This window comes from Miniopterus natalensis, chromosome 4 (genome assembly GCF_054644295.1).
Source record: "Miniopterus natalensis isolate mMinNat1 chromosome 4, mMinNat1.hap1, whole genome shotgun sequence".
Taxonomy (NCBI): domain Eukaryota; kingdom Metazoa; phylum Chordata; class Mammalia; order Chiroptera; family Miniopteridae; genus Miniopterus; species Miniopterus natalensis.
Window position 1 is genome coordinate 11,793,517 of NC_142084.1, and position 27,982 is coordinate 11,821,498.

Here is a 27,982-nt window from a genome sequence, read left to right on the forward strand (position 1 = left end):
ACGTGAGGGAGGCAGCACTGGTCAGGGCACGCGAGGGAGGCAACTAATATGTCTCTCTTACATCAATGTTTCTTTCTCTTTCTCTCTTCCTCCCTGCCTTTTTCCCTCCCTCCCTCCCTCCCTCTCTGAAAAGCAATGAAAAAATTATCCTTGGGTGAGGATTAAAAAATAAGTAAATAAATAAAATAAAAACACAGGAACTAGCCAGGTGTCTCTCAGGGAAAGGTTGCCGAGAAGAACCAAGTCAATTTAAAAGAACAAATTCAGCTTCACAGTTCCATCATTAAGTTGGGCACGCAGACGTGCAGTGTTAGCAGAGATGACCAGACTAATCACTGGCTTGTTTAAGCAAAGTGAGCTGGTAGGAATATTTTGAAAAGATGCATAGAACACATGGATTCTGTCACAATCACAGCCACATTTACCTGGATGTTAACAATAGTTCCAAATTTGCTGAAGTGTTCATTGAGCTTGGTGATGTTGTTCAATTCCTGAGGGATTTTCTTGACTTCTAATTTGGTATTCGTATACTGATTCTTTCTCAAGAATCCTGGTTTACTCTGATTGTTATTCCCTTGCCTGAAATAAAAAATAATAAATCTTGGTTAACTCTCTCACTTTATGCCTAGCCAAGAGATATGTCAGCAAAGAGTGTAAGGTTACATTTATTTAAGTGTCTTTTATAAGCACTTAATATTCTTCAGAAAATACTAAATAATTTTCACATCCTTATTAAACGGGAATAGAATAGACAGAGAGAAAGAAGACTGAATGGCAAAAATCACAAAAGAGGAGGCCCGACTAAGATTAAAAAATCATGCTAAAAAGATCCACCGCGATCATTAAGGAATCTAACACATAAAGCAAGAAAAGATTATCATTTTTTATGGTGCATTTTTCAACTTCTGCCAAAGTACAGGGTTTTTTTCTTTTTTATTCATTTCCAGAGTCTTGATTCTTAATAGTGGGTTAGGCCTAGAAATTAGTACAAATTACTAATGTCTATTATAAATATTCTGTTATCTTTTCAATTTTTTAAGACATTCTAAGGATGCCTCTGGGAACCATAACTTTGAGACACATAGTTTGATAATCAGTGATTAATACCAACCCTTAATTATATAAATTTACTAATGCAAACAAAGATAATAAAAGCACCAATTAGATGTTACTAATTAGCAAAGTATCTTACTTTCCCAGCCAAGGTTTCTTTGTGAGTGGCCCTTCCAAGCCACCCACAGCTCTTTTTCGGCTATCTGGTTCAAGAACTACTCTGGTTATGTTGCTATTAATTGAAACAGGAACGGGTGGTTCAGTCTGGATGACAATGTTAGCAGCTGTTGGAAACAAAAACTAACATTACTGACAATGCATTACATTTGGGGAAATTTCAAAATGATTAAAAGCTAAAAAGCACTGTGAATAGCACCCAACTACAGCCATTTCCTTTTCAGAAACACCTAAGCAACAAGGAAAACTTAGCAATTGCCTCCTTTTCCTCCTTTTTAAAAAGAATACGGTATCTAAGCTTAAAAATAGGCAAAATAATGTAATAAATAGGAAACCGCAATGCAGTAAGTGATTCAGGCAAGAATCATTAATGGATGACCCCCAACCCCCCAGCCAATCAGTGAAAGGCTGATGGAGAACAAGATATTTATCTGGTGCTAAAGTACCACTCCACAAATTATTTACTTCACAATGGAGAGATTGAGTAATTGTCACCATAGGCAAGTAATCAAACTTAGCACCATAAATACAGTAAAATTATCTGCCTCATGACATGATTAAACAAGAAGTTTACCTGGACAGGATGTTACTACAGAATCACGATTTTCTTATGTGTGACAATAATATTGTGCGTGTATAGACTATGTGTTATTCTTAGATGTAAACAAAAATGTCCCAATCTGCAATTTCAAGTGGTTCAAGAAAAAAATGTGGGAGGATGAAGAGGGTAAAGGGGACTAAATACATGGTGACAAAGGAGACTAGACTTCGGGTGGCGAGCACACAGTGCAATATACAGATCATGTGTTATAGAACTGTAATCCTGAAACTTATATAATGGATTAACCAATGTCACCTCAATAAACGGGATGGAGCCCGCAACCCAGGCATGTGCCCTGACCAGGAATCAAACTTCAATCTCCTGGATCCTAGGTTAATGATCAACCACTGAGCATACCAGCCAGGCAATAAATTTAATTTTTTTAAAAAGACAAAAATGTGAGGGGGAGGAAGAGGAAGGGGAAGAGAGAATATTCTATGGGCACAGACGCAAGCATTTGTGCCCAAAGGTGACAAGCGTTAACAATTACTGAATCTAAGCAAAGGTATTTAGGTGTTTATTGTATTTCTTTGATTTTCTGTAGGTTTAAAAATTTTTTAACTCAAAAGTTGAGAGGAAAAGTCCAAAGCCAATCTTGTAAACTGGCACATTTCCCTGACAAGTTAAAACTAAAATGCTGTAACAAACGGACCTTACAGTGGACTGTCTGTGGGTGGGAGGACAATAAACAAAAAGGCAAACACACAAACTGCGCCTGTGACTCGGAGTGTCCTCTCCAACTTTAGCAGCTCCACCAAAAGTACGATCAGCAGCTAAGAATGACATGTAGGACTGGATGTTGGGGTAAGAGTGGAGGTTGCTAGCATGTTCCATTTCATCTGCGACAGGAAAATTATGATGCAGACTCATTTGTTCAACATGGATCCCTTGAGCATCTGTTATAGCTCAGCAACTTATTACACCTTGGGTATAAATTAGTGAAAATAAATAAATATCGTCCCTGCCCCTGGGCTTGTGTTTTCAGGGGATAATGGATGAGAAAGCAGTTGTGATGACATAAAGCATTCGAGAATGTGGGATGCCATTTTCTCTTCCCTAAAATAGTTACCACCACCTGACACTGCCTAATGCTTTTCTTTACTGAAGTGCTTTATAAAAAAGAAAAAAGACATAGCTAGAGATTAAGTGATTGCCCAACATGACAATGCAAGCCTGTTGTATAAAAACCACTTATCTTCTATACTGAGAGAGATTAATGGATTGCTGTATATAAATGTACAGACAGACCAGGCTAGTGACAAAGAGAAGACTTGAAATTTTGAGATTACCTTCCTACTAATTTCCATAATCTGGCAATCATATATACTTTATAACACAGAAGGTAAGAGCATAGTCTTTGGAATTAGGTAGACCTGGATTCAATTTCCAGTTCTGCCATTAATAGCTGTGTGACCTAGGGTAAGTTCTATAAACCCGAGCATCTTTATCTGTAAAAAGAGAATAAAAATAGCCTGGCTGGTGTGGCTCAGTGGGTGAGTGTCGACCCCATGCACCAAGAGGTTACCGGGTCAGGGCACATGCCCAGGTTTCCAGCTCGATCCCTAATGGGGGACGTGCAAGAGGCAGCCCAACGATGTTGATATTTCTCTTTCATCTATGTTTCTCTCTTTCTCTCTCTCTCTAAATCAATAAAAACATATTAAAAAAGAGTGAGAGAATAAAAATAGTGCCTTTTAATAATATATATAAAAGCATTTGGTTTAGTAGACACAAAACTGTTTGACCTGTAGTGATAATGTTATTAGTGGCAGTATAGAAAAGTTAAAATCAGGATAGGAAAAAATAGAAAAATGTTCACCATATAATTAAAGCAGAAAAACATGGTCAGGTTGGCCCATGGCCAGTCATTCAAGTTGAAATTAAACATTGAAACTTTACCTATAATAATAAAAAATTAAAATCTCATCAAGTTCTTCACCCAAACTTTTTTTTTTGAGAGAAAGGAAAAGAAAGGTATCAACTTATACGGAAGGTAAATGCTTGCATTTAATCTTTTAAGGTTTGTGACTATGCTCTCTAAAGGTCCTAGCATATGGCTGTATATCATAAAAACTAAAAACAGTCAAATAATTTTACAGCAAGATTTTATGTTCTCAATCGTTACTAGTGCGAAGGACAGCTCTTATGATACAAAGTAGGCCCTTAAATGATCAATTCTTTGAGGGCAAGGAACCATGTCATGTCATCTTTCTATGCCTATATCTAGAACAGTGCCCAGTATAGCTAAACAGCCTAAAGTCTTACCAAAAAAACAACACATGCAATTAAATACCATTAGTATTATTTTTACTTAAAAATACTTTGATTATAGCTTTAAAATAAACTCTGAAGATAAAGTTATTCGAAAACATTTATTTGAGGTGACTATATAACACCCTTTAGATATAGTGTGTGTAACTCTTACATAATACTTAGCATCAGAAAAAGTTCAAGGTGCTCTCACCTCTAGGATTTGCATCCATATCTCCAGATGTTAGGCCAATGAGGTTTGGGCGCTGTGTCTGTGTTCTTGAAAAGAATTGTCTGTACTGAGATCTACCAGAACTGGTAATACTAGGAGCTTCTGGATTATAACCATCTGGTTCATACGTATCTGAGGAAAAAATAAAACAACAGAACTTTACATAAGAAATCAAAGTATTTAAATAATTTCTCATTACTATAAAGTAACTGCCAAAAAATGAATTTTAATAAATATAATTAGATCAATCCATATATATTTCTGAGTTACAGTATATAGATACACCTATTAGAAGGGAAAGAAAAAAAGTACTTCATCACAAAACACAGACACACAAATCCATTAAGTGTTGATATATTTCCAAGTTCATTTAACTAGTCATTTTTATACTGTATATTAATCACCTTATCGAAACTTCAGTATACATTTTAAGAGGGATTTTCACATACATGAAACACTTTATATAAAAGACTGGTTGAGTTTCCTCTGTTATGTCTCACCAATTTCTAGGTACTCTTTTAATTAGGGAAAAAACAGATCTATTAATTAGGTTATCTGCACTTTAGAGAGATAATAGCTGATTTCATACATAACGCATATTTCAAATGTTTTATCTCACAGTGGTAAGATAAATTTTGTATTTATCAATGTAATCATTATCTTACTACCACCCACCCCATCAATGCCATTTTTAGCATGTCCCCTGTGTTTTCTCTACAATTTAATTTTTAAAATTCTAATCCTAAATAACAATTTTATTAGTGTTAGAATGTGTTGCTCTCCAAATGGTATATATCCTCTTCATCCTACATAAAATGAAAGGGTGAAGATTGAGTGAAGACGCTGATTTTTGCAATTGTGACTTAGAAGTCATTGCATCTTTTTTTTTGTTTCCTGAATGGAAAAATTCTTTAGGTTATTCCTATTCAATTTCAGCTACAAGATCTTTATTATTGACCAATCAGTTCCATGATTCAGAGTGTAAGACCATCAAATTATGATAAAATACCACTTGATTCAGATATCACTTAATTCTCTTGACAGGAAATCTAAAGTTAAGTTTTAAAGAAGTTACATAATCAAATGCTCTTGGTTCTATAATTCCTAGGAATACACAAACTCAGAAACTTAAAAGTCCTTTAGTTAATTATAATGAACTGAAATCTAAAGGCAAAGTGAAAAATATTAAAAACTTCATGAGAAACCCACAAAGCACTCCATAGATCTTCAAAATGTACATGAAATAGGAGAAAAGAGTTTTCAAGAAATCACTACATTTTACAGCCAGTCCATACAACAAGGGGCAAAGGAGGGGGTATGTTTATCTACAATCAGCAAGAAACCAGATGTTTTTGTTTTGTTTTAAAGAAAAATTAACCTAGTTTTTCTTGTAATATATAACTGATTAGAAAACTTACAAGTATATATTCTCTTCCTATCTATCAGATTAGAAACTTAAAGCACAAGCATGACTTCTGTTACTGAGGCAACGAAAGTAAATACAGAAGAAACCAGAGATGATAGACACACAGGAAGCCTAATCATCTAGCAGCCACTAGGGACAAATCAAAGAAAAACAGAAGAGAAAAAAAACTATCTACGAGCTTCACTGGGAATTTGTGACAGCAGATCAGGATGCCAGGTCATCTCTTAGTCTGGCCAGCTTATGATACAAAAGGTCAGAGAGGTGGATGGCCATCTGTAGCAAAGCTTACCTGGGACCAGAGGGGTGGGGCTGGAGACTGAGGTATGGTACCCAATGGAGGATCCCATGAGGTTTCGAGGTGGCACCAAACGAGCTGCCAACAGAGGAGGCGGTGTCCCCAATTGAAGTCGCTCAGATGCAGCAGCACCATGTTCACGAGAGTACATGGGCTGTCCTATAGAGGAAAGAATAGGAGGGCAGCTGGATTCCAGAGTCACAAGCTTCTCTTAGGTGATGAGGTACTTCCCGAGACTCAAGCCAAGAACAGAGAAAGTACATGAATAGGAACAGTATTCGAGAAAGAGGTTACTGAGATTCTTTCTAACTCAAGAAACAGACATGCAAACTGGTCAAGATGCACTGAGGTATAAAGAAAGAGTAAGAAGTAGGTGGTGTGCCTGCATAACCCTCATCTTTTATAAGCTTACGTAGAACAACTATGTGCTAATTTTACCCAAAACTGATCAACCATACCAAGTTATTAGACAAAGGAACCCTGAGCTATTATGCATGTAGAGTTTTGTACCCAATGAGACGTGGTTATAAAGGCTGTCACATCCATTAAAAAACAAACAAATACACGTCTCCTCAAACTCACATAATTTCAGGTTGGCACAAAATATCCCTTATCTGGGAGCAGAAAAAACAGAAACAATAATAGAAGAACTTAAAAGTATAAAAAAGAAACATACCACCACAAGCATAACCTCACAGAGAACAGGAAATGTTCAAAAGAAAAAATAAGATAGTGAAAATTTGTTATCCCATGAGCAGGTGGATAACAAATACAGATAAAGAAAAGAGAACAAACCCAGATGGACAGACAGACAAGTCACTGTACAAATGAAATTATCTCAATATTAAGAACCACTTTATGAAAGAAGCACATTTAGAGTTTATATATATTAATGCAAGAATGTCAGACACAATGAAGCCAAATTTTGTAGAACAAGATTAAAAAAGACAAGGTATCAAGGAGCAAAACCTCCTTTTGGTTGGTCATTTAATAGTCTCTTTTTCACAGACGATCCCATATGAGACCTACTTAGAAGATTTACTCAGTACCTTATATCTAACATCAGTCATTCATTATGACACAAGACAAAATAAAGTAAATTTAGAATCTTTTTAAACACCTGATAAAATGACCTTAAAACTTGTAAAATTCCAAAAGATTTTTAATACGCCTTAATAGGACAAGCAACCAAGCAACCACTTGATTTCATAGTAAATGTAGAATGGAAACGGAGGTGCTAAACTTTATTACCTTTCTTCCCCATATATGGAACAAAGTGACACATACAGTATAGAGCTGACTATATACTGTGTGCTCAGCACCAAACCCTTCAAAATTTACATTAGCAAAGGATTGCAAAAACAATTCAGCGTATCTTCAATGATCTAAAACTAGTTGTGAGAATGACCTACTGCAGACAATTCCTTGCAGAATGTAGTGTGCTAAAGTAAAAACGAGAAGTACAATCTCAGTCCCATGTGACCAGTTTACATTTACAATACAGCACTCAAACGTGCCAAGTATATTTAAGTAAAAACTATCTCAAAGTAAACTGGAAATTAAAAGGCTAGTTTGCACAATGTCTTTTTTTAAAACAAACAACAAAGAACATGTGTTCAAACACTTCAGAAAGATGGCTAATTTCCTTCAACACATGCTGAAGTCTCCAAACACTATTTCAAAAATAAACAGTTCTTTGGATAAAAGGCTGATTCTAGGACAGGGCAGACAATTTATAAGATGAGCCTGATGGTGCACCTTGGTATACTGTATCCTTCCAGAAGCAAGATGGCTATCAAACACCAACATGTCAAAGACAACATGCAGGGGCCAACTGCTCAAAGATGAAATATGGACATGGAAAAGGGCTGTAAGGGAATGAAACATATCAAATGCTAAAAATCCACGAGTTCATTATCATACTTAAAAAAATACAGTGGTCCCCTTTGGAAGATGCTAGGAAACCAATTCATGATTCTGAAATTGGTAAAGGAAAGGAAATTACCCTGTCTTTCCTGTAAAAATTTCATTTCAGGTTAACCAAATAGTTAACACTGCCCAAGTTTTACTTTGTAGAATGCTAGCTAATGAATGAAGAAATTATGTAATTGTAATATCACACTTTTATAACCCCTAATGAAACAACAGATCTAGGCAATAATCACAACGGCTGCCAAAACCATGAGCAACTGTTAAAATGGATGGATCAGGATGAAAGCACCTATACATGCTGATGAATATTTATAACATAGAAAGGAGACAACTCGGTATTATGTACGTAATGATGTACTGCATACTGCAGTAGGAAGTATATAACCCCATCAATAAAATATTCATACCCTAAAAAGAAAAAGCCAAATGTGAACATAATTAAGTCTCTAGATCTAACCTCCAATTTTCAGGGGATAGAGGAATGTTTTAAATGACACCAGGAGATGCAATGTGCCAAGTCCAGAATGTAAAAAAAAATTCTTCAGGACAAATCATCTGTTTCTTTGACAAATAAAAGGGGGGGAGGGGGGGAAGAAAGTCAGGGGAAATTGTCTTAAAGACTTAAGAAACATCAACTAAATATAATGTATAACCTTGTTTGGATCCAGCTTCAAATGCATCAGCTGTAACAAGACATTTATGCTATAACTGGGAGACATGAACACTGCGTATCTGACAAAGGATACCTGTTACACGTTTGGGGAAGTGTGACTGTGTGTTTACCCTTATCTTGTAGAGACATGTAATTAAGTTTTTACGGATGCAATGTTATATTTGGGGCTTGTTCCAAAATAATCAAGTCAGGGGTAATAGATGAAGCAAGATTAACCATATGCTGATAAACACTGGAGCTGGTAAACAATTACATGAAGATGACTATACAGTATTTACTCTCCTGGGTATATGTGAAATTTTCCATAATAGAAAGTTTATAAAAAAAATCAAATAGGTTACAATAATGTTGAAGATGAGCCATTCACAATTTATATGCATTCAGTTTAATCACTGCAGTGTGTGACTGAATAATTCCAAACTTCAAACATGCCAAGTTCATGTTAAGTTGTTCATATCTTACATGCCCGACAGCAACATTTTCACATTAACTCTAGTGAGGTAAGGACAGTCTTTATTCAAACTCAAATTTTAGCTATTCTTTGTAATTTTCCTGATTTTTATCTTTAAGAATATTCACAGGGGAAAAAAACCCTAAGATAAATTTTAAACTAGAAGTCCAATTAGAAAAATATAAAGCTATACCTTCCAATTATTGGCCATATTTATCATGTGTCTTCTCTATTAGCAAAGCCAAGGTATCTGGCACACTTCCTGAAGCTCCAGGGCTTACACTATGCCTGGTGCATAGTAGGAACTCAATAAAGAGTCATTTAAAGAAGAGATGAAAGCTTATTTGTTAAAAGTACCCCAATGACAATTATTCCTTTGGATTAATAACTCTATGTTGAAATAGGCAAAATGACAACTAATGCAACACAAATCCAAGTAAGACACAAGGGGAGAAAAACTCTTTACAACACACAATGATTCTGCTGGAGATGGATTCACTTCTCTGAACATCAAAAACCATGACTCTGCACAGAAAGATAATATACATTCCACAGAATTAACTAAGGAATCTTGAGTTTAGGAATGTAGTGTTATAATAATTTTACATTGTTGATAATAGGAAATGTATTTTCAGAAATAAAACTTATGTAAATTCATTTGAAGATGGACAACTGTCTTCAACCTAAGAATCAGTCTCTAGAATCCAAGATGTTATATTCTACTATTACTTTTCCACACACCTAGTACAGTGAGCTTAGCAGTTATAAAATATTTTTATTCTGTCTTCAAAGAAGCAACAGACACAGACCAAATTTAAGACCGAAAAGAGTCCATTTAAAAATGATCCTATGAAGCCCTGGCCAGTGTGGCTCAGCGGACAGAGTGTCAACCTGCACAGTGAAGGGTATCAGGTTTGAGGCCCCATACCTGGGTTGCGATTCCATCCCCAATCCAGGCCCCGGGGGTGGGGAGCAACCATCGATGTGTCTCTCTCACATGGATGTTTCCCCCCCTTCCCTCCCTCTCTCTTTTTTTCTCTCCAGTCCCCCTCCCTCTCTCCCCCCAGCCCCCTTCCTACAAAAAAAAAAATCATGGGAAAAATATCCTCAGGTGAAGATTAACAAAAAAATGAAATAAAATTAAATGATCCTGTGAAAACCAAAATAACAGATACTGAACTGACTGACTTAAAATTTGGGTAAAGTGTTTAAATACTTCAGAGCAAATAGTTGATTTTTTTTTTTTTTTTTAATATATCTTTATTGATTTCAGAGAGAGGAAAGGAGAGGGAGGGAGAGAGATAGAAACATCAATGATGAGAGAGTCATTGATAGAGCCCGCAACCCAGGCATGTGTCCTGACCGGGAATCGAACCCTGATCACCTGGATCCTAGGTCCACGTTCAACCGCCGAGCCACACCTGACCGGGAGCAAATAGTTGATTTTTAAAAATCTTTTTAAAAAATGTTTTTAGTGATTTTTAGAAAGAGAGGAAGGCAGAGGGAGAGAGAAACATCAATAGGCTGCCTCTTCCACACCCCCTATAGGGATCAATCCCGAAATCCCAGCATGTGCCCTGACCAGGAATCGAACCAGGTGATGCTTGGAGGGCAATAGTTGATTTTAATAGGTATATGATATTGTCTTTCCAAACAATTCCAGTTACATCTCATTTCTCATTATTTAAGTCCTTTTCAGAGTACCTGACATTTTAACAAAAACAGCAAAATTGCAAAGGTAAACCAGAACCATCTGACATTAACTTTTAAATAGCATACATTTGCCCTGGCCAGTTTGGCTCAGTGGTAGAGCACTGGCTTGTGGACTGAAGGGTCCTGGGTTCGATTCCAACCAAGGACACAAATCTCGGTTGCAGGCTTGATCCCTGGCCCTGGTCTGGGTGAGTATAGGAGTCAACCAATCAATGTGTATCTCTCACATCAATGCCCCACCCCCCCCGAAAAGCACTGGAAAAAATATCCTCAGGTGAAGATAAATAAATAAATAAATAAATAAATAAATAAATAAATAAATAGCACACACCCTACCTAGTTTGACAGTGGGTTTTTTTTTTCTTTTAACACTCAATTTTCCCTTTCCAAAACAACTGATAATTACAGACTAGATGAAGGTTTCATTTTTAGCAGAATTAATTTCTTTGTCACTTGTGTTTCTGAGGCACTCTGTTCATTTAGATTTAATACACTGTAATTTGTTTTGAGTTTTGTTGTTGTTTTTACATATTTCTTTACCACTATTATATTTTTTTGCTTAAGAGAAAAATAATTCCTTACTCATCAGTATATTCTCAGTATATTGAGCACAGTCCTATTTTTACCTCAAAAAATCTAGATTTCACATGTCTATATTTACTTTGTGTCCCTACTGACATAATTTTCACAACTAAATACTATTGGATACCCTGTTTTTCACTTATACCATATTCTGGGCTGTGAATTTTAATGATAATAAGATATCCATAATTTAAACTTTCTCAACTTGTTAAACTTTGGGTATAGTTCAAGTTCTCTATTACAATGCAAACATACATTTAGCTTTTTACTTCATTTGAACTGTAGCAAGCTCTAATTGTTTTGAAATTACTGATCATAGTATTTATAAAACTAAGCGAATACTTCTCAAAGGCATTTTTAGTAAAACACAAAAACAATTTTTTAAATCAACTGAATAGAAAGATATTTTAATAAGTATGATTGGAAAACAATACTACACCAAAAAAAATTTTTTTTTTAATCCTCACCTGAGGATATTTTTTCCATTGTTTTTCAGAGAGAGTGGAAGGCAGGGAGGGAGGGAGAGAACATCAATGTAAGAGACATGTCGATTGGTTGCCTCTAGCATGTGCCCCGACCGGGGCCAGGGATCGAGCCTGCAACCAAGGTACATGCCCTTGACCAGAATCAAACCTGAGACCCCTTCAGTCCGAGGGCCGACTCTTTAACCACTAAGCCAAACCAGTTAGGGCCAAAAATTTTTTTAATGTTTCGATTGTTATCAGAAACTCTCTCCAGCCCGGCCGGCCGTGGCTCAGCAGTTGAGCGTCGACCTAGGATCCAGGCGATCGGGGTTCAATTCCCGGTCAGGGCACATGCCCAGGTTGCGGGTTCGATCAATGACTCTCTCATCATTGATGCTTCTATCTCTCTCTCTCCCTCTCCATTCCTCTCTCTGAAATCAATAAAGATATATTTTAAAAAAAAACAAAAAAACTCTCTCCTAAGTTTTCAAATTTCTCTGTCAATTTTAGAATCAAGTTTTAATTTTCAAGAAAGGAAAAAAACAGATTACATAGCAGAGCTTTAAATTGTCCAATAGGGATATTTCTAACTTTCAAAATATTCAGTCGCCAACCAACTAAATCTCTTTATAAACACTGATACAGCACATAAAACTATCCTCTAAAGCAATAATTCCCAAATGCAAAAAGGAAGTTATCACCTTTTATTGATCTGAGACAAAATGGGAAAATACATAATTAATATTTTGTAAAATAAAATATAAAAAGATTGTCTTTTATTTTGATGCTGTCTTTTTGGCGTGTAAAATGTATTTTTAAAATTGAAATATTAGCTGTTTTCATATAAAGCCCTTAATGTGGCAAAGTAAGAAGTTGCTAACTATATTGGTCCCCTAAATTTTCTTAGAAATGTTGCCAGCCTCTGAAAAACAGAAGTTTGGAATGTCTGTTCTAAAAGGCCTTTACTGATATACCACAAGGTAGTCTTACTTTTAAAAAATAATAGAAAATAGTCTCCAAGAAACATGAGATCAGATGTCTTAAGTCATCTTGCCTCTTTAGTGTCTAGCACAATACCTAGCACATAGTAGGCACTCAATAAACACTGAAATGATAACTACCAGGTTTTTAAAAATTAAAATCAAAATGGAATTTTTATAATAGGGTAAGTCACAATGTTAAATTTTAACAATATTAAAATAAATAATATTTTATTTATTTATTATGCCAGATTTTTTAACAAGTCAAAAACAAAATGGGATTTTTATGAGTTACAATGCTAAATTTGATAGTATGAAGATGTGCTATATACAACAGACTCAACTCTCAGATAAATAATCCATTTTCATATTTACAAGTTCAAAGGCATTAAGAAATAATGTTAAGAGCTGATTCGGTGGGAATAGATAAAAAAGGATTGATAACTGTTGAAGCTGGGTGACTAAGTACATGGGAGTTCATTATAACTATCTATATTTTTATATGTTTTGAATTTTCCTTAATTAAAAAATGAGATTCGCAGTAAAACAAACAAGCTCTGTATAAAGACGCTATAATAATTAGAAGACTATGAGCCACTAAGTATGAAATACGAAGAACCATTACTTAAGGACCAGACACGGTTTCTGTTCTGAAGAAGCTTGGTTGAACATAAGATTTACATACATGAAAAGAAATCAAACAATAGGCCTATATACAATTTTATGTCTTTATGTAACAAATGCTTTTTGGTACTGTAGTTTAGAACATATCAATAATGTTCCCCATGTACTTAGAAGATTTGGGCCTTAAAAGAATAGGTGAGCATATTAGTAGGAATGAAGACAGAAAAAGAAACTTGATCCATGACGGGGCATAGTCAGGGCATAACTGGCTTGACCAGAGAAGGTGCATGGTAGGAAATGTGAAAAAACATTACCAAGAAGGGAGAGGTAACTTACAGAAAGAGTTAGAAGCCACAGGGAGAGATTCATCTATGATTTAGAAGGAAATAAGTGGCCACTGAAGAGTTCTCACGAGGAACTCATTGTTTTTCTAGGAAAATTAGTTTAGCAACATTATGTGATGTGACTTAGTGGGGTGAAACATAATGGAGTCAAAAGGACAATAGCAATAATCCAAATGTGAGGTGTGATTCAAGTGCGGATGAGGGCCAAAGCCACAGCAGGAATAGAGAGAAAGGGCTACTTCAAAGGAAAAAAGAAAAACTTTAAAAAAAAAATTAATTAGGTATAAAAAAGCAAAGCAATCAGACAATCATGTCAAAGTTTCATTCCAGGTGATTAGGTGGGTGGCATTTCTATTGACAAATAAAGACAGGGATGGTGGAGGTAGAGGCTTAAGGAGAAGATAATAGGTTTGATTTCAGAGAGCCTGAAGCTTGACAAGGCAATAATAACTACAATAATGTAATAACTAACCCTTATATATAGTTTACTAGATGCCAGGTATTGCTCTAGATGCTTTATATGTATTCATTTATTCCTCAAAATAACTTTAATGAGGTAGTTATTATGACCTCCATTTTACAGAATAGGAAACTGAGATACAGAGAAGTTAAGTAACTTGTCCAATGTCATAATGACAGTGAAGGGATGAAACCAAGGTCTGAACCTGGGCTTAATTACTTTGCTGAACTGCCTCTCCATAACATGACAGAGATGAAAAAAATGTTTATGATAAACACAGTTACGTAAAAAATAAATTTATCCATAAAGTTACCTGGCTCTGCAAACAAATTCTCACAATCTAACATTTTTAACAGCCAACTACCTTATTTTTATGTTTTTGGAGAAAGAAAAATTTTTAAAAGCCTTAACTAAAAACAACAAAAAAAGTGCCTAATAAAAAAAAATTAGAAAAACATACCACTACAGTTAAATATAAATACCACAAACAGCCTAACCTAAATACCACAAATAGCCTAACAGTTAAATATTACAGTTTAAATGATGCTCTCTACCTTCACTTCAGCATACAAGTTAAATAATTATTAGGCACATTTCATCTCACCTTTTGTACACTCTTAGGAGATAAGCTTTATGTTTTGGAAATTCAATCAAATGAACAATTTTTTAACAGAAGCTTCAAAAGAAACTTCCTTTAGAAAAGACTAAATGTTACTAATCTACAGCAGAGTAGACTTCTCCAAAACATAAGACATTGCTCTTCTCTCCTATTACCACACAAAATTAAAATCCAGCTATATAGCATAACCACACAGTAAACTACCTTGTAAATACAAAGTTTTATACAGCACAACCCATAAGAATACAAATTGTATTTTAAAAAGTATAACATTCATATGAAAAACCTGACTTCTCTATAGCCTAGCAATTTTAAGTCAAACAACATTTACTTACGTTCTGATACTGTATAAAGGAGGTTCTGGGGTAAAGGAGGAGGTAGTCTTGCTCCCACTGGTGCAAGATTGGGCACTGCACTCGTCCCAGGCTGGTCACGGTTGTTTATTAAGCTTGACTGTGTTATGGGTGGTCCTACAGGTAACAAAAAGTGAAAGACAGAGCATTAATATTTCCTAACTAATAAAAATACTCATGCCCAGCGAGTGTGGCTCAGCTGGTTGGGCGTCATCCCATGCACCAGGAGGTCACAGTTCAATTCTTGTCAGGGCACCTGCCTGGGTTTTGGGCTCAATCCCCAGTGGGGGGCATGGAGGCGTAGGATTTATGTTTCTATCTCTCTCTCCCTCTCCCTTCCTCTCTCTGAAATCAATAAAAATATATTTTTAAAAAACACTCACTATACAAGTACTAATGTGGATATTAATATTTAAAATACTTTGACTTAGAATAGAATTAAGGAATTTGATATATGCTGGCTTAAACACTGTGAAGTTACATAATCAAAATAACATTTTAGTTCTAGAATAGACAAAACTGATCTAGGGTGAAAAAAAGCAGCATTGGTTGCCTCGGGGGGTAGGAGTGGAAAATGGCTGGGAAGAGGCCTGAACAACTTTCCGGGGTGATAGTCAAGTTCTATAGGACACTTAAGCTAATGATAAACATGTTTTAAGTGTATTAATGACTGTAACATACTGTGAAATAAAAAATGAAAATGTGATAACACAAATATAGTAAAATGTTCATTGCAGAACCTAGATGGTGAGTATATGGGTGTTCAATGTACAGTTCTTTCAACTTTTCTGTTTTCTTAAAATTTTTCATAGCATAATGTTGGAGGGAAATGACAATCTTGGATTTAACTTTTAAAAAGTTATATTCCCACACTGAGGTAACTTTTATTCTGAGAATTTCTATACATGAAGATTCTATTTTACCTGGGAATAAAATCTCAACTTAAGCTTTACAATTATACCATTTATGTGAGGATAATAAATATTCACAAATGCTAAGTTAAAAGTACCATATTTTTATTAACCAAATCTATGCACTAAATGTCTCAAAACCTTTAGCAACTTCAATGAAATGTGTTCTATAAAGAACACTGCTGCAAGAAAGCTAGGTGATAGATGCACAGAATCATGCTAAACTATTTTGGCAATTTCTTGTGAGTCTATTATAATGTCAAAAATAACAGGTATATAACAACTGGCCAGTGTAGCTCAGTTGGCTGGAGTGTCGTCTAGTACACCGAAAGGTCCAGGGTTCTATTCCTGGTCAGGGTGCACGCAGGAGGCAACAGATCCATTTTTCACTCTCTCTCTCCCTCTCCCTTCCTCCCTACCTTCCTTCTTCTCTCTCTAACATCAATAAAGGCATGTCCTCAGGTGAGAATTATAAATAAATAAATAATAAATAAATAAATAATTTTGAAAAGTACTTTACCACTGAAATTGAATGGCAATCATTGTTTTAAAAATAATTTGCAATCTCCTAGCAATGTTAAATATCGAAAGTATTTTCTTATACATTTGCACACATGTAAACTGTTCACCCCATAATTTTTTCAATTAAATTTAAAAAAATTTAGTCTTACTTCTGTTTCTGATAAATTAGCAACTGTTAAGGTTTTTTAAATGATCATTTTCAAACATTTCTTAATATTAATTTTGGAAGATATGATAATGGCACATTATTTTTTTATGAAAAACAAAAACGAACAAAGAAAGTGCTTTCAGTGAAGAGATTCATACTGAAGTATCTACTGGTAAAATGATATGAAACTTGACATTTACTCCAGCAAAAAGCCAAAAATAATGTGTGGGGAGGTTAGGGGAACCCAGTAAGACAAAAACAGATGAATATTGATAATCCACTGAAATTAGGTAACAGTACATATGGTGCATATATTATTCTACCTCTATGTATATTTGAAATTTTCCATAATAAAACGTTTTTGAAATTATTTCAATATTCTTGAAGAAATTTTCTTTAAAGACTGGAAAATTTCATTAAACTACTGGCATGTTTTTTCTTAATTGATTTTAGAGAGAGAAGAAGAGAGAAAGAGAAGTATCGATGTGAGAGTTATATGTCAATCAGTTGCCCCCTATGCACTCTGACCATCGAACCCAGAACCTAGGTATATGCCTTGACCAGGAATCGAACCTGCAACCTTCCAGGGAAAGGATGAGGCTCCAACCGACTGAGCCACACCAGCCAGGGCATGTTCTTTTTTCTGACATCTTCAAAGCACTGGCTTTCTTAAGATGCTATCACGAGCAAGACTCTTACTTCAGATCAATATAGCTTAGGCTACTACTGATAATATTTACACTTGGAGGTGCTACAAATAATGCAATGCAACAATAGATGAAACAAAAAGAAATAGCATCTTAATTATAGAAATATATTCTAAATTCTATTATTTACTTTTCAAAAACTTTAAATGTAGTGTCAAGTTAGCTGAAAGGAATAGACTGTTTGAAATATAATTCTGCAACAAAGAAAGAGTCAATGAACATACACTTACTTGGTATGGGAAGCACAACAGAAGGTGGAGGCTGGCCATGTCCTTGGGGAACAGGAAGTCTCATATTGTGGCCTGGACCTGGACCTGGACCTGGGCCTGGGCCTGGGCCTGGGCCTGGACCAGGGCCTGGGCCTGGGCCTGGGCCTGGCATTGGAGGCATTAACATTCCAGGAGGTGGTGGAGGAGGAAGCCCAGGAGGAGGTGGAGGGAAAGGAATCATGCTTGGCAGAGCAACTTCATCAACAACTAGGGGATCATTTCCATGATCAAACTGACAAAGGTCACCAAGTACACAAAATCCTCTTTCTGTAAGAAGAGAAGAATATTATGATGATCTACTTAGAGTTCAGAAAACAAAACAAGTCCCTGAAACACCCATCAATCTGAATTATAAAGTGTTTTTTCTCCAAGGAGTCCAAAGCCTCCTAAAGTATTATTCTGTTTAATCATCACATATCCCTAAGATCAGGGCAGGTGAACTTTACTTTCTACACTATGAGACTGATTTGTCAAGTTAGCAAACAACAGTCAAGAACAGGCTACTGGTCCCTATTAACCCATTTGCTATGAAATTTTCACAATAAAAATTCAGATATTTTAAATGATTATCAATTTAACAAAGGCTGGGAGTGGGTGGGGGGAGATCAAAGACTTTAATTAGATGATCAAATTTCCACTACCTATTTTCATGATATTATTCTAAAGCCACCATTCTCGCTCTATCTGCAAGCTGAAATTTTAAGAGATTCCAGTGGGCATCATGTACCAGGTTATTCACTGCAGCACTGTCTGTAACAGCAAAATATAAGAAGTACCCCAAGAGTGCATCAATGTGAATAGGCTAAATACATTTTTGTACATGTGCAACACTAAAAGCCTAAAAAATATTGTGGAAGCTCTCTATGCGGAGCCTATGTTTGGAAAGATATACAAGAAATTAATAACATTAACTTGGCCGTGGGAAGGAGAGCTCTATGGCTGAGAGATCAGAGTGAAAGTAAGGTAACACTTAAATTATGATCTGATTCTATTCCTTACTTAAAATAAAATGTAAAAACATACACATTCTGTATTTATAGAAAAAAAATTACAGTGACTGTGATTTGCTTCAAATAGTACAGGCTATGGAAGTGGTGGGAGTACAGATGAAAATGAGTTCATCATTGTTGAAGTGAGGTCATGGATACACCAGGGTTAATTATATTACTTTGTCAACTTTTATAAATATGTGAATACTTTCTTAATTAGGAGTTTAAAAAAATACACACTGATTCATTCATTCAAATGCAAAGTCAGCAAGTAACAAATTCCCAGCACCAAACATCATGAAGTTATAATTCCTAATGCCTACCAAGTTATACTTACAGTGTCTGAAGTAACAACAACAAAAAACAAAGGGTCAAATGTGAACATTCCCTTAACAAGAGTCAACCTACTAAATCAAACAAGTAAATGGTATATGCCAAAAAAGATTCACCTCATTCATCCCTTTTAATAAGATCTGAACTACAATGAAAAGGTATGCAACATGAGCAACATCTGCTTTACTAATACTTTTGGGTATAGCATAAAAAAGAATTTTTACCATCATAATCTCTGCATCGCCTCTTTGGTGGTGGGTTTCGACCAAAAGAATTGGAAGAGCTATGATTGTTATAGTAATTAGACCAACTCTCTGTTGTGTTTTCAGAGTGGTGCGCAGGTGCGATCACAGTAACAGTGCTGGGAATAGACTGGGCCCCAGAGGAATACTGCTCAGAAGAGTTTGGGGGTGGTGCAGACACAGGCACATATGAACTCTCCAAGTCGTTCCTTTCACTCTTAAACTTGGATCTTTCCCTGTGCTCTGCTGTAGAAAAAAAATAAGAAACAAGTCAGATCAGACATTTACTATTAAAATGTTTATTTTTTCACTTAAAAAACAGGAAAGGAGAATACTGAAGTAAATTTACTGAGCTATCAATATTTCAAAGTGTTTTCATTATTAATATATCCTAAATGCAGGAACATCAACAATGTGACCTATCTTGACCAATAACTTGTGTAAAATTTCCTTTCATAACATCAACACCGATATATAATAAAGGCCAGCTTCTCCACTGATATTTAATAAAAGTGCTAAGAATTGACTTCCAAAATGACATCCCCGGAGATCAGTGGTTGGGATCCCAGTAATATTTTTTTCCTTTTTAATTTTATAAACTCTAGGCAACCTTAAAGCAAATCAATCCTTTCCTGGAGGAGTGGAGGGAGGACAGGAGCCAGCAATCCTCTTCCCACCAAGGACAGCTTTGTTGATTATAGGACATTCGTTTCAATTATACAAGATAGCTTAAGTTTAGACATGTACATACTGTAACAAACTTACGAACACCTTCTTTTGAGTCAAACTGCTCTGACACTATCCTGAGAAAAGAGCCCTGTTTTTGTAACAAAATCAATATTAAGTTTTTGGAGACAATTACAGATTTTACATTGCTCAGCTACATTAAAAGTACATTTACCTTTAAGGAAAGTGCTGGTACTCTTGTGATATAGCAAGATAAGCAGCTACGGAGTCTTTAGCAGGAAGCCTCATCTACTCACCAACATTCCTATTTGGATCCCGGTCTTTGCTGCGCCCCCTACTTCGGCTTCGACTTCGACTCAGGCCCCGGCTCTTACTCCGGCTTTTACTCCTGCCTCTTCTCCAGTCATACTTCTCACGGTACAATTCATTCCGCTCAAAGTACCTGTCATAGTCTCTCCACTTGCCATCTTCTCTTTTCTTCTCACGTGTCCTATAGTACACAGATATAAAAGCCATATGTACGCTATAGAAACCAAGTCTGCAAACAAATCGGTGATATGAAATGTCCTCCTTGATGCATCAAAATTCATGAAAGCCATAAGACCACCACATAATGTCTCTAGTCCACTATATAAAAAGAAACAACATTCCCTCAAGTATACTGGGTGGGGAGAAATGAAAAAAAGAGGTGAATCCAAAGTATAGGGAGTGGTGGGGGGAAAACTGATATTTAAAACTAGAAAAGGAAAAAAGGCTCAAAACAAAGTTTTCCTAAACAAAGATTAATTTTTTGGTGGTAGGCTGATGATTCAAAATACAAAATGCACTAACTGTAACATAAAATGCTATGATAATTTAAATACTAAGCACCCCTAACCAAATGGAACATTTCATTATTATTCTCTAAGGAGACTGCTCCCACCCCTGAGCTCTTGGGGAAAGCACATAATGATGCTTGTTTATAAAAGGAAGACAAAGTATGACAAAGACAAAAAAAGAGAGAATGGAAGACAGAAGGTAACTTTCTCTTTCTTTAATCAGTTCACAGAGGGAGAGGTCAGTTCCTATTTTTAAAATCCTTTTAATGCCCTTGTAATGTAACTGAAGAGTGAGTTATCAATGTCCTCCTAATTAAAAATACACACAAACCTTCGTTCATTAGACTCTGAACGAGTCTTCTGGGGACTAGGATATTTCTTTTTTCTGCCATCTCGTTCTTCCTCTGCTGGCTCCTGAAATACCTACATGAAAACACACATCAGAAACAAGAAGAGTCCTTCTACAAATTATAAAACATATCCACCTAATGGCACTCTTTCTGGTACAAAGAGGGCACAAATAAATAAAGATGCTGAAATTACCAGCAATATGTTAATTTTTAAGTGTTAATTTAAGGTAGAAAATAGCAGTGTAGGAGAAAAACAAAAATTCATTCTTTAAATTCAAACAGAAATAGCAAATCTCTATTTCTAAGCATCATACAGTAAAATGACTTGTGTTTTCCTAATTCTAAAGTACACTCGTACATATAATTCCCTTGAGGAGAACTTTAGATTGATTTCATAGAAAAGATTTCAGGAACAAAAAGTTAACAAGTGCTATACAATGGCAGCCACAATATGGCAACCATATGGTGCTGGCAAAAATACTATACAATCGTTAGATTAGATTAGAAAATAATTCTCTAGCAGTTTACAGGAAATACAGAGGATATATTATTCCACTGGGATGCAATCAGCAAAATCCAGACAGTAAAAAAACTCTACTGGACAAAAGACTGAGCTTCTTCAACAAAATAAAATTTAAGGAAAAGAAGTGGGTGAGGGAAAGAACAGGATACATAGGTAGGTATGAAGAATTAAAAATTGAGATTTAAAAGACATCAACTTGGAAATCTTTTTGCTTCTCTACATTCCTCAAGGACTTTTTTGATGAACACGTATTAATTCCTAATGAGAAAAACTGTTCTTAAAAAGTCAAAGGGTTCTGGCCAGGTAGCTCAGTTGGTTGGAGCATCGTCCCAATATACCAAGGTTATGGGTTCGATCCCCAGTCAGGGCACATACAAGAAGCAACCAATGAATGCATAATAAGTGGAACAAGTTATTGTTTCTCTAAGTCAATAAAAAAAAAAATTTTTAAGTTGTTCTTTGTTGTGTATCTGACCTCAAATTTTAATTTATTTATTTTCTTTTTAAATATGTTTTTACTGATTTCAGGGAGAGGGAGAGGGAGAAATAGAAACATTGATAAGAGAGAAACATCCATCAACTGCCTGCTGCACGCCTCCTACTGGGGATCAAGCCCAAAACCCAGGCATGTGCCCTGACCAGTGTTGCCAGTGACCTGGCGCATGGGACGGCACTCAAATGAGCTGCACCAGCATCTATTAGAAGTATGATCATTATACACATATTTAACAAGTTTTCATTATTTATTATCTAAGTCTATCATGCTACACAAGTCAGACCACTTTAGATACTGGGCAGGAGTGGCCTTGGGTTGAAGAGTTGTTAAGGGTAGGTGATGAATACATGGGTATTCACTACAATATGCTTTCTCTTTTCAATGTCTGTTGAAAATTTTCTATAATAGGTTTTTTAAAAATTAAAATGAAATAAGGATATTTCCAGACAAACCAAATGGGGGAGGGGAAGAACTGTGCCAGAGGTTCTCATGTTTCTAGTCATAAATCCATGAGTTGGATCTAAGAAAACTACCTTCTAATATTTCAGATGATCATGGTATAGTGCAAATAAGGAATTTTAATCTATTATCTTCATGGACTGTTCTTTTATATGTTCATGAACTCAGGTTAAGGGTTTGATAACAACCAATTATAACTACAGCAAATTTAGAAGTAATTTTCCAACTGTACATAAAATGCATTGTGCTTCATAAATCATGGCACATATCTCCCAAGTGTTTTTCCAGCATCAAGATGAGTTGTTCCAATGATCCAAATTCTTTCACGTGGTTCCTCCTGTGACTAACAGTCTAATTGTTAAACAACTGATGGTATAATATAGCTGGGACCAAGAAAGAAAGTCGAAATGGCTAGTCCTTAGATGGGTTTGCTCCTCTGTACCCTGCTCAGAACAACTGCATCAAATGAGCACAGACCAAAAGGAGTCAATTAGCCAAAGGTCTGTGCTGCCTCAAATGCCTTTCCATCCACATTATCTAACAGAATCACTACAAACTATTATATTTATACACTATTATATGAGCTATTATTTACATCAGTAATAAAAATTAAGTTACATATAAAATCTTAGAAAATGGGAGAAATGCCAGAGAGCATCACTTGGGGTAGCAATACAAAGTAGCTGATATCCATTTTGCTCAATTTTCGAAATTTCTATTTACTACAGAGATACAAAATAAAATAATGCAATTATTTTTTTAAAACTTCTTTCAAAACTCAAGATAATCCAATTTTTCCCTTATATTCCAACCAGGTGTCTTTCAAATAGACATTTATAATCCACTGACCTTCAATGACAATATAAATGGTCACTTGCTATAAAAACTTTAACTTATTATAAAAGATTTAACCTATACCATAGACCAAAATTATACACTATCAAGTATGAAAGAAAAGTGTCTTCCTATTTCCATTATTTGAAAAAACACACCGGGAGCCTCTTCTAACTTTAAAGACTTTATGAGACAATTAAAGGGCATAAGCCAAAAACAAAAAAAGTGAAAGTAGTCTCAACTGATCTTAAGTATAGCCCCTTTTTCTTTTCTTTTAATGTTGAATCAATTCTACATCCTAGCATTTAAAAATGTATCACATGATCTCACTTATATGTGGAATCTAAAGAACTTAATAAACTAATGAACAGAATAGATTCAATGACATGGAAGCATAGATCAGACTGATGAATGTCAGAGGGTTGGAGGAGGGCGGGTAGGTGGAGGGGAAGAGATTAACCAAAGAATTTACACATATATGCACAACCCAAGTACACCGACAATGGTGGGGAGAGGGACTGGGGAGGGGTAGGGGATGGGGTGGAATGGGTCATTGGGGAGAAAAAGGGATATGTGTAATATTTTAAACAAAAACAAAACAAAACAGAGAATCAAAAAATGTATTGGAAGTGACAACTAAATGCAATATGTGATCCTTAGAATGAATCCTGCACTGAAGAGAAAAACACAAGCTATAATAAAGGGACATTGTTGGTCCACTGACAAAATTGTAATACAGACATTAGATTATTTTATCGACGTTAAACTTACTGTTAAGAGAATATCTTTATTCTTATAAAATACACACTGAATATTTAGAAGTCAAGGGTGATGATGTACCTGACTTACTACCAAAGATTAAGAAAACAATAATTCTGGGTATGCATAAAGAGAGCAAATGGGGCAAATTTTCAATAGGTAGATGATACATGGGTGTTTGTGCTACTATTCTTGTAAATTTCATATGTTTAAAATTATTCCCAAATAAAAGTTTATTAAGTAATTATTAATAAAACAAAAGTTGGGCACCGAAAGGTTGCTGGTTCGATTCCCGGTCAGCGTACATGCCCGGGTTGCAGACTCGATCCTCGGTAGGGTGTGTGCAGGAGGCAGCGATCGATGTTTCGCTCTCACATCGATGTTTTTCTCTTTCTCTCCCTCTCCCTTCCTCTCTCTCTAAAAAAATCAATAGAAAATAGTTTTTAAAGAACAGTTGGAAAATATTTCTGTACAATAACCAACAATTTATGTGTCAGGTACTAGACTAGGATGTGTGTGTGGGTCTAAAATCTCACTTAATCCTCAAAGACTTAAGTCCTACTATGATCATCATTTTGCTGATGTGCAAATGAAACACCTAAAGTAGCTTAGTTTAGACCTACTACTTTAACTCACGCAGCTTAATCTTCGAACTTATATTATTATCATAATAGTATGTTATCTATACAAAGGAAGAATTACATGAACTTTGTAAAATCTCTTCCTTATTCAAACAATTCAAACCATATATAATCACACTTTATATTTCAACATTGTATAAACAATTTTTTCCTTCTTTCCTATGAGTGACGTATATAATTACATTAACTATAAAAACCTCTATGTGGTTAAAAGAGGGAATAATTTCTCTATTTATATAAAAATGTGTTACCTAATGAGCTCTCTTGAGGCTTCATTAGTACTTTATTTTCAAGTAAGCCTCCATATTTAACCAAGTTTTCTTTTTCTAAAAGTCGCTGGATAAGATTTCTGAGTTCCTCAATATTACTAATATTTCATGGATCTCTAAACAAGTTATCTGAAATTCTTCCAAATCTTCAAGTCCAAGGAACTAAGAAGCCCTAAAAAAGACTCTGTACCATGCACACATCCCACAAGTTTCAATCACTTCTAAAGAGGTCAACGTCCAACTAATAAAAACACTGGTATAGAACCTAAGATTCCCCAAAAGCAAAAGAAAATTTTGCATTACCTCTTCTTTAATTTCTTCTTTTTCTTGGACTGGTGGTTTTGGCTCAGGCTTAACTGGCTCCAAGGGTGGAAGGTAGTTCTTAGTATAGAGACTTTCAAATAGTTTATCCACAAAACCTGAAGTTTCTAAGGAAGATAAATAATATATAAGTGTTATATAAACAGAACACCAAAAATCTGACCACATACACTCTATTGGCAAAACTGAGGTAAATGGGAAATCTCATACACTGCTGGTGGGACTGAAAATGAGTCTCACGCTTACTGGGGAAGAATCCCACTTCTGGGCTTTTATATCTTTTGGACATACTTGCACATGTACAAAATGATATATATGTAAGATTATTTGAGTATGTAATAATAAATGACTGTAAACAACCCAACTTTGCATGAATAAGAGATTAAATAATTTATGTGACAGACATATAAAAGAATACACAGATGTGAAAACAATGAGTACTGATACTATCAGGTCTCAAGGATATAATAAATATTTACCGTTTATATTTGCATAAAACTCTGATGAAAGGACACAAAAAATGTGTACTGGAGGTAGGAAGAGTGCAGATGAAGGACGGGTGAGAGAGACTTTTCACAGTGCACCTTTATATTGTTAGATTAAATGTACAGCCTACTCAAAAATTTAATTTACAATATTGTTAGCCCAGCCAGCATGGTTCAGCAGTTGAGCACTGACCTATGATCCAGGGTATCCCAGTTTGATTCCTGGTCAGGGCACATGCCTGTGTTGCAGGCTCCATCCCCAGTGAGGGGTGTGCAGGAGGCAGCCAATGAATGTTCTGCCCTCACATCAATGTTTCTCTCTCTCCCCTTCTCCCTTCCTCTTTCTCTAAAAATCATTAAAAATAAAAGTACAGCCCAGCCAGGCATGGCTCAGAGGTTGAGCGTCGACCTGGGATCCAGGTGATTGGGGTTCGGTTCCCGGTCAGGGCACATGCCCGGGTTGAGGGCTGCAGCCAATCAATGACTCTCTCATCATTGATGTTTCTATCTCTCCCTCTCCTTTCCTCTCTCTGAAACCAATAAAGATATATTTAAAATAATAATAAATAATAATAATAATAAAAAATAAAAGTACAACACAAAGCCCTAGCCGGACAGCTCAGCTGGTTAGAGCATCACCTCGACAAGCCACAGTTGTGGGTTCGATCCCTGGTCAGGGCACATACAAGAAGCAACCAATGAATGCATAAATGAATGGAACAACAAATTGATGTTTCTCTCTTTTTCCCTTTCTCTCTCTAAAAATCAATAGAGTAAAAAAAAAAAGTACAATGCCTGGCCAGCATGGCTCAGCAGTTGAGCATCAACCTATGATCCAGGAGACATTGAGGTTCGATTCCCAGTCAGAGCATGCACACGGGTTGTGGGCTCAGTCCCCAGTGGAGGGGCATGCAGGAGGCAGCCGATCAGTGACTTTCTTATCATTGATGTTTCTATCTCTCTCTCACCCTCTCCCTTCCTCTCTCTGAAATCAATAAAGATATAAACTCTGCTTATACTGTAATTATTACACATTTTACATAAATAGCTATTCCTAAAACATCTAATTAATTTTCCTTCAGAAAAGCATCTTTATGTTTTTCATCTGTGTGGTAACTATTTTTCATGATTACAAAACTGTTCTCTCTTTTTAACTGTTACACATAACTTTAAGAAAATAAATTAATCAGACCCTTCAAAAGCCTTTATTTTTATGATCAGTGATTTTCTCTCTGGTGGCCAGTATATGGCAATTTATTTTTTCTCCTTTTAAAAATGTTCTTTAAAATTCTTCCTCACGTGTATTGCTTTTGTAATTTTTTAAAAAGTTACAAAAAATCTTTAAAGCTTTTGTAAAAAAATTCTTAGATGCCTAAACATACATTTGCCTCTTACCTCAAATGTCTTTGCAATGTTTTAATTACTTTTTTCATGGCTCTAAATTTCACATGATTCATCTTTAATGGAAACTGAGTAATATAAACTAATATATTGAGTAAAGAAAATACTCATCTGTACTGGGGAAGAATTCTGTAAGTATTAGATTTTTTTTTTAACAGAAAAGATCAACCAGTAAGTGTGCATTATCCACATTCCTGTTCATCTATTCAACAATATTTACTAAATATCGTCTATGTGCCAGGCACTGTCGGTTGTAAGTCTCCACTCAACAAAGGAAAAGATAAAACAGGGTTGGGTGGGGAGAGACACATATAAACAGGCAAATCAACATATAACATGACAGGGAATGACAAATGCCAAGAAAAAAATAAATAAAGCAAGGTTAGAAAGAGGAGAGAGTGACTAGGGGCATGGGGTATACTATACCGTATACAGGGCATTCAGGGGAAACTACTCTAAGACAGCAATTTTCAACTAGTGTGTCACAAGAATTTTTAAAACATGCAATACTTGACTACTTAGTCAGGGACACTGACCTCTTTTCCCTTGGACTATCAAATAAAAAAAAGACAACAGCCAACACAGCAAT

General features: G+C 35.5%; 1 protein-coding gene across 2 annotated transcripts in view; it reads right to left on the bottom strand.

Annotated features, from left to right (window-relative positions):
- RBM27 (RNA binding motif protein 27) overlaps positions 1–27,982 on the bottom strand; it is a 65,929-nt gene that overhangs the window by 26,625 nt on the left and 11,322 nt on the right. The window contains exons 3-12 of one of the 2 annotated variants that reach the window (XM_087816287.1): positions 25,490–25,614; positions 21,187–21,278; positions 20,334–20,527; positions 19,333–19,596; positions 17,748–18,053; positions 15,212–15,346; positions 6,029–6,193; positions 4,296–4,445; positions 1,193–1,337; positions 426–579 (exon numbers count right to left, since the gene is read on the bottom strand). In XM_087816287.1, the coding sequence (XP_087672413.1) occupies positions 426–579; positions 1,193–1,337; positions 4,296–4,445; positions 6,029–6,193; positions 15,212–15,346; positions 17,748–18,053; positions 19,333–19,596; positions 20,334–20,527; positions 21,187–21,278; positions 25,490–25,614 (1,730 nt within the window). The remainder of the gene's footprint in view (positions 1–425; positions 580–1,192; positions 1,338–4,295; positions 4,446–6,028; positions 6,194–15,211; positions 15,347–17,747; positions 18,054–19,332; positions 19,597–20,333; positions 20,528–21,186; positions 21,279–25,489; positions 25,615–27,982) is intronic. The other variant, XM_087816288.1, reaches the window with a different exon arrangement.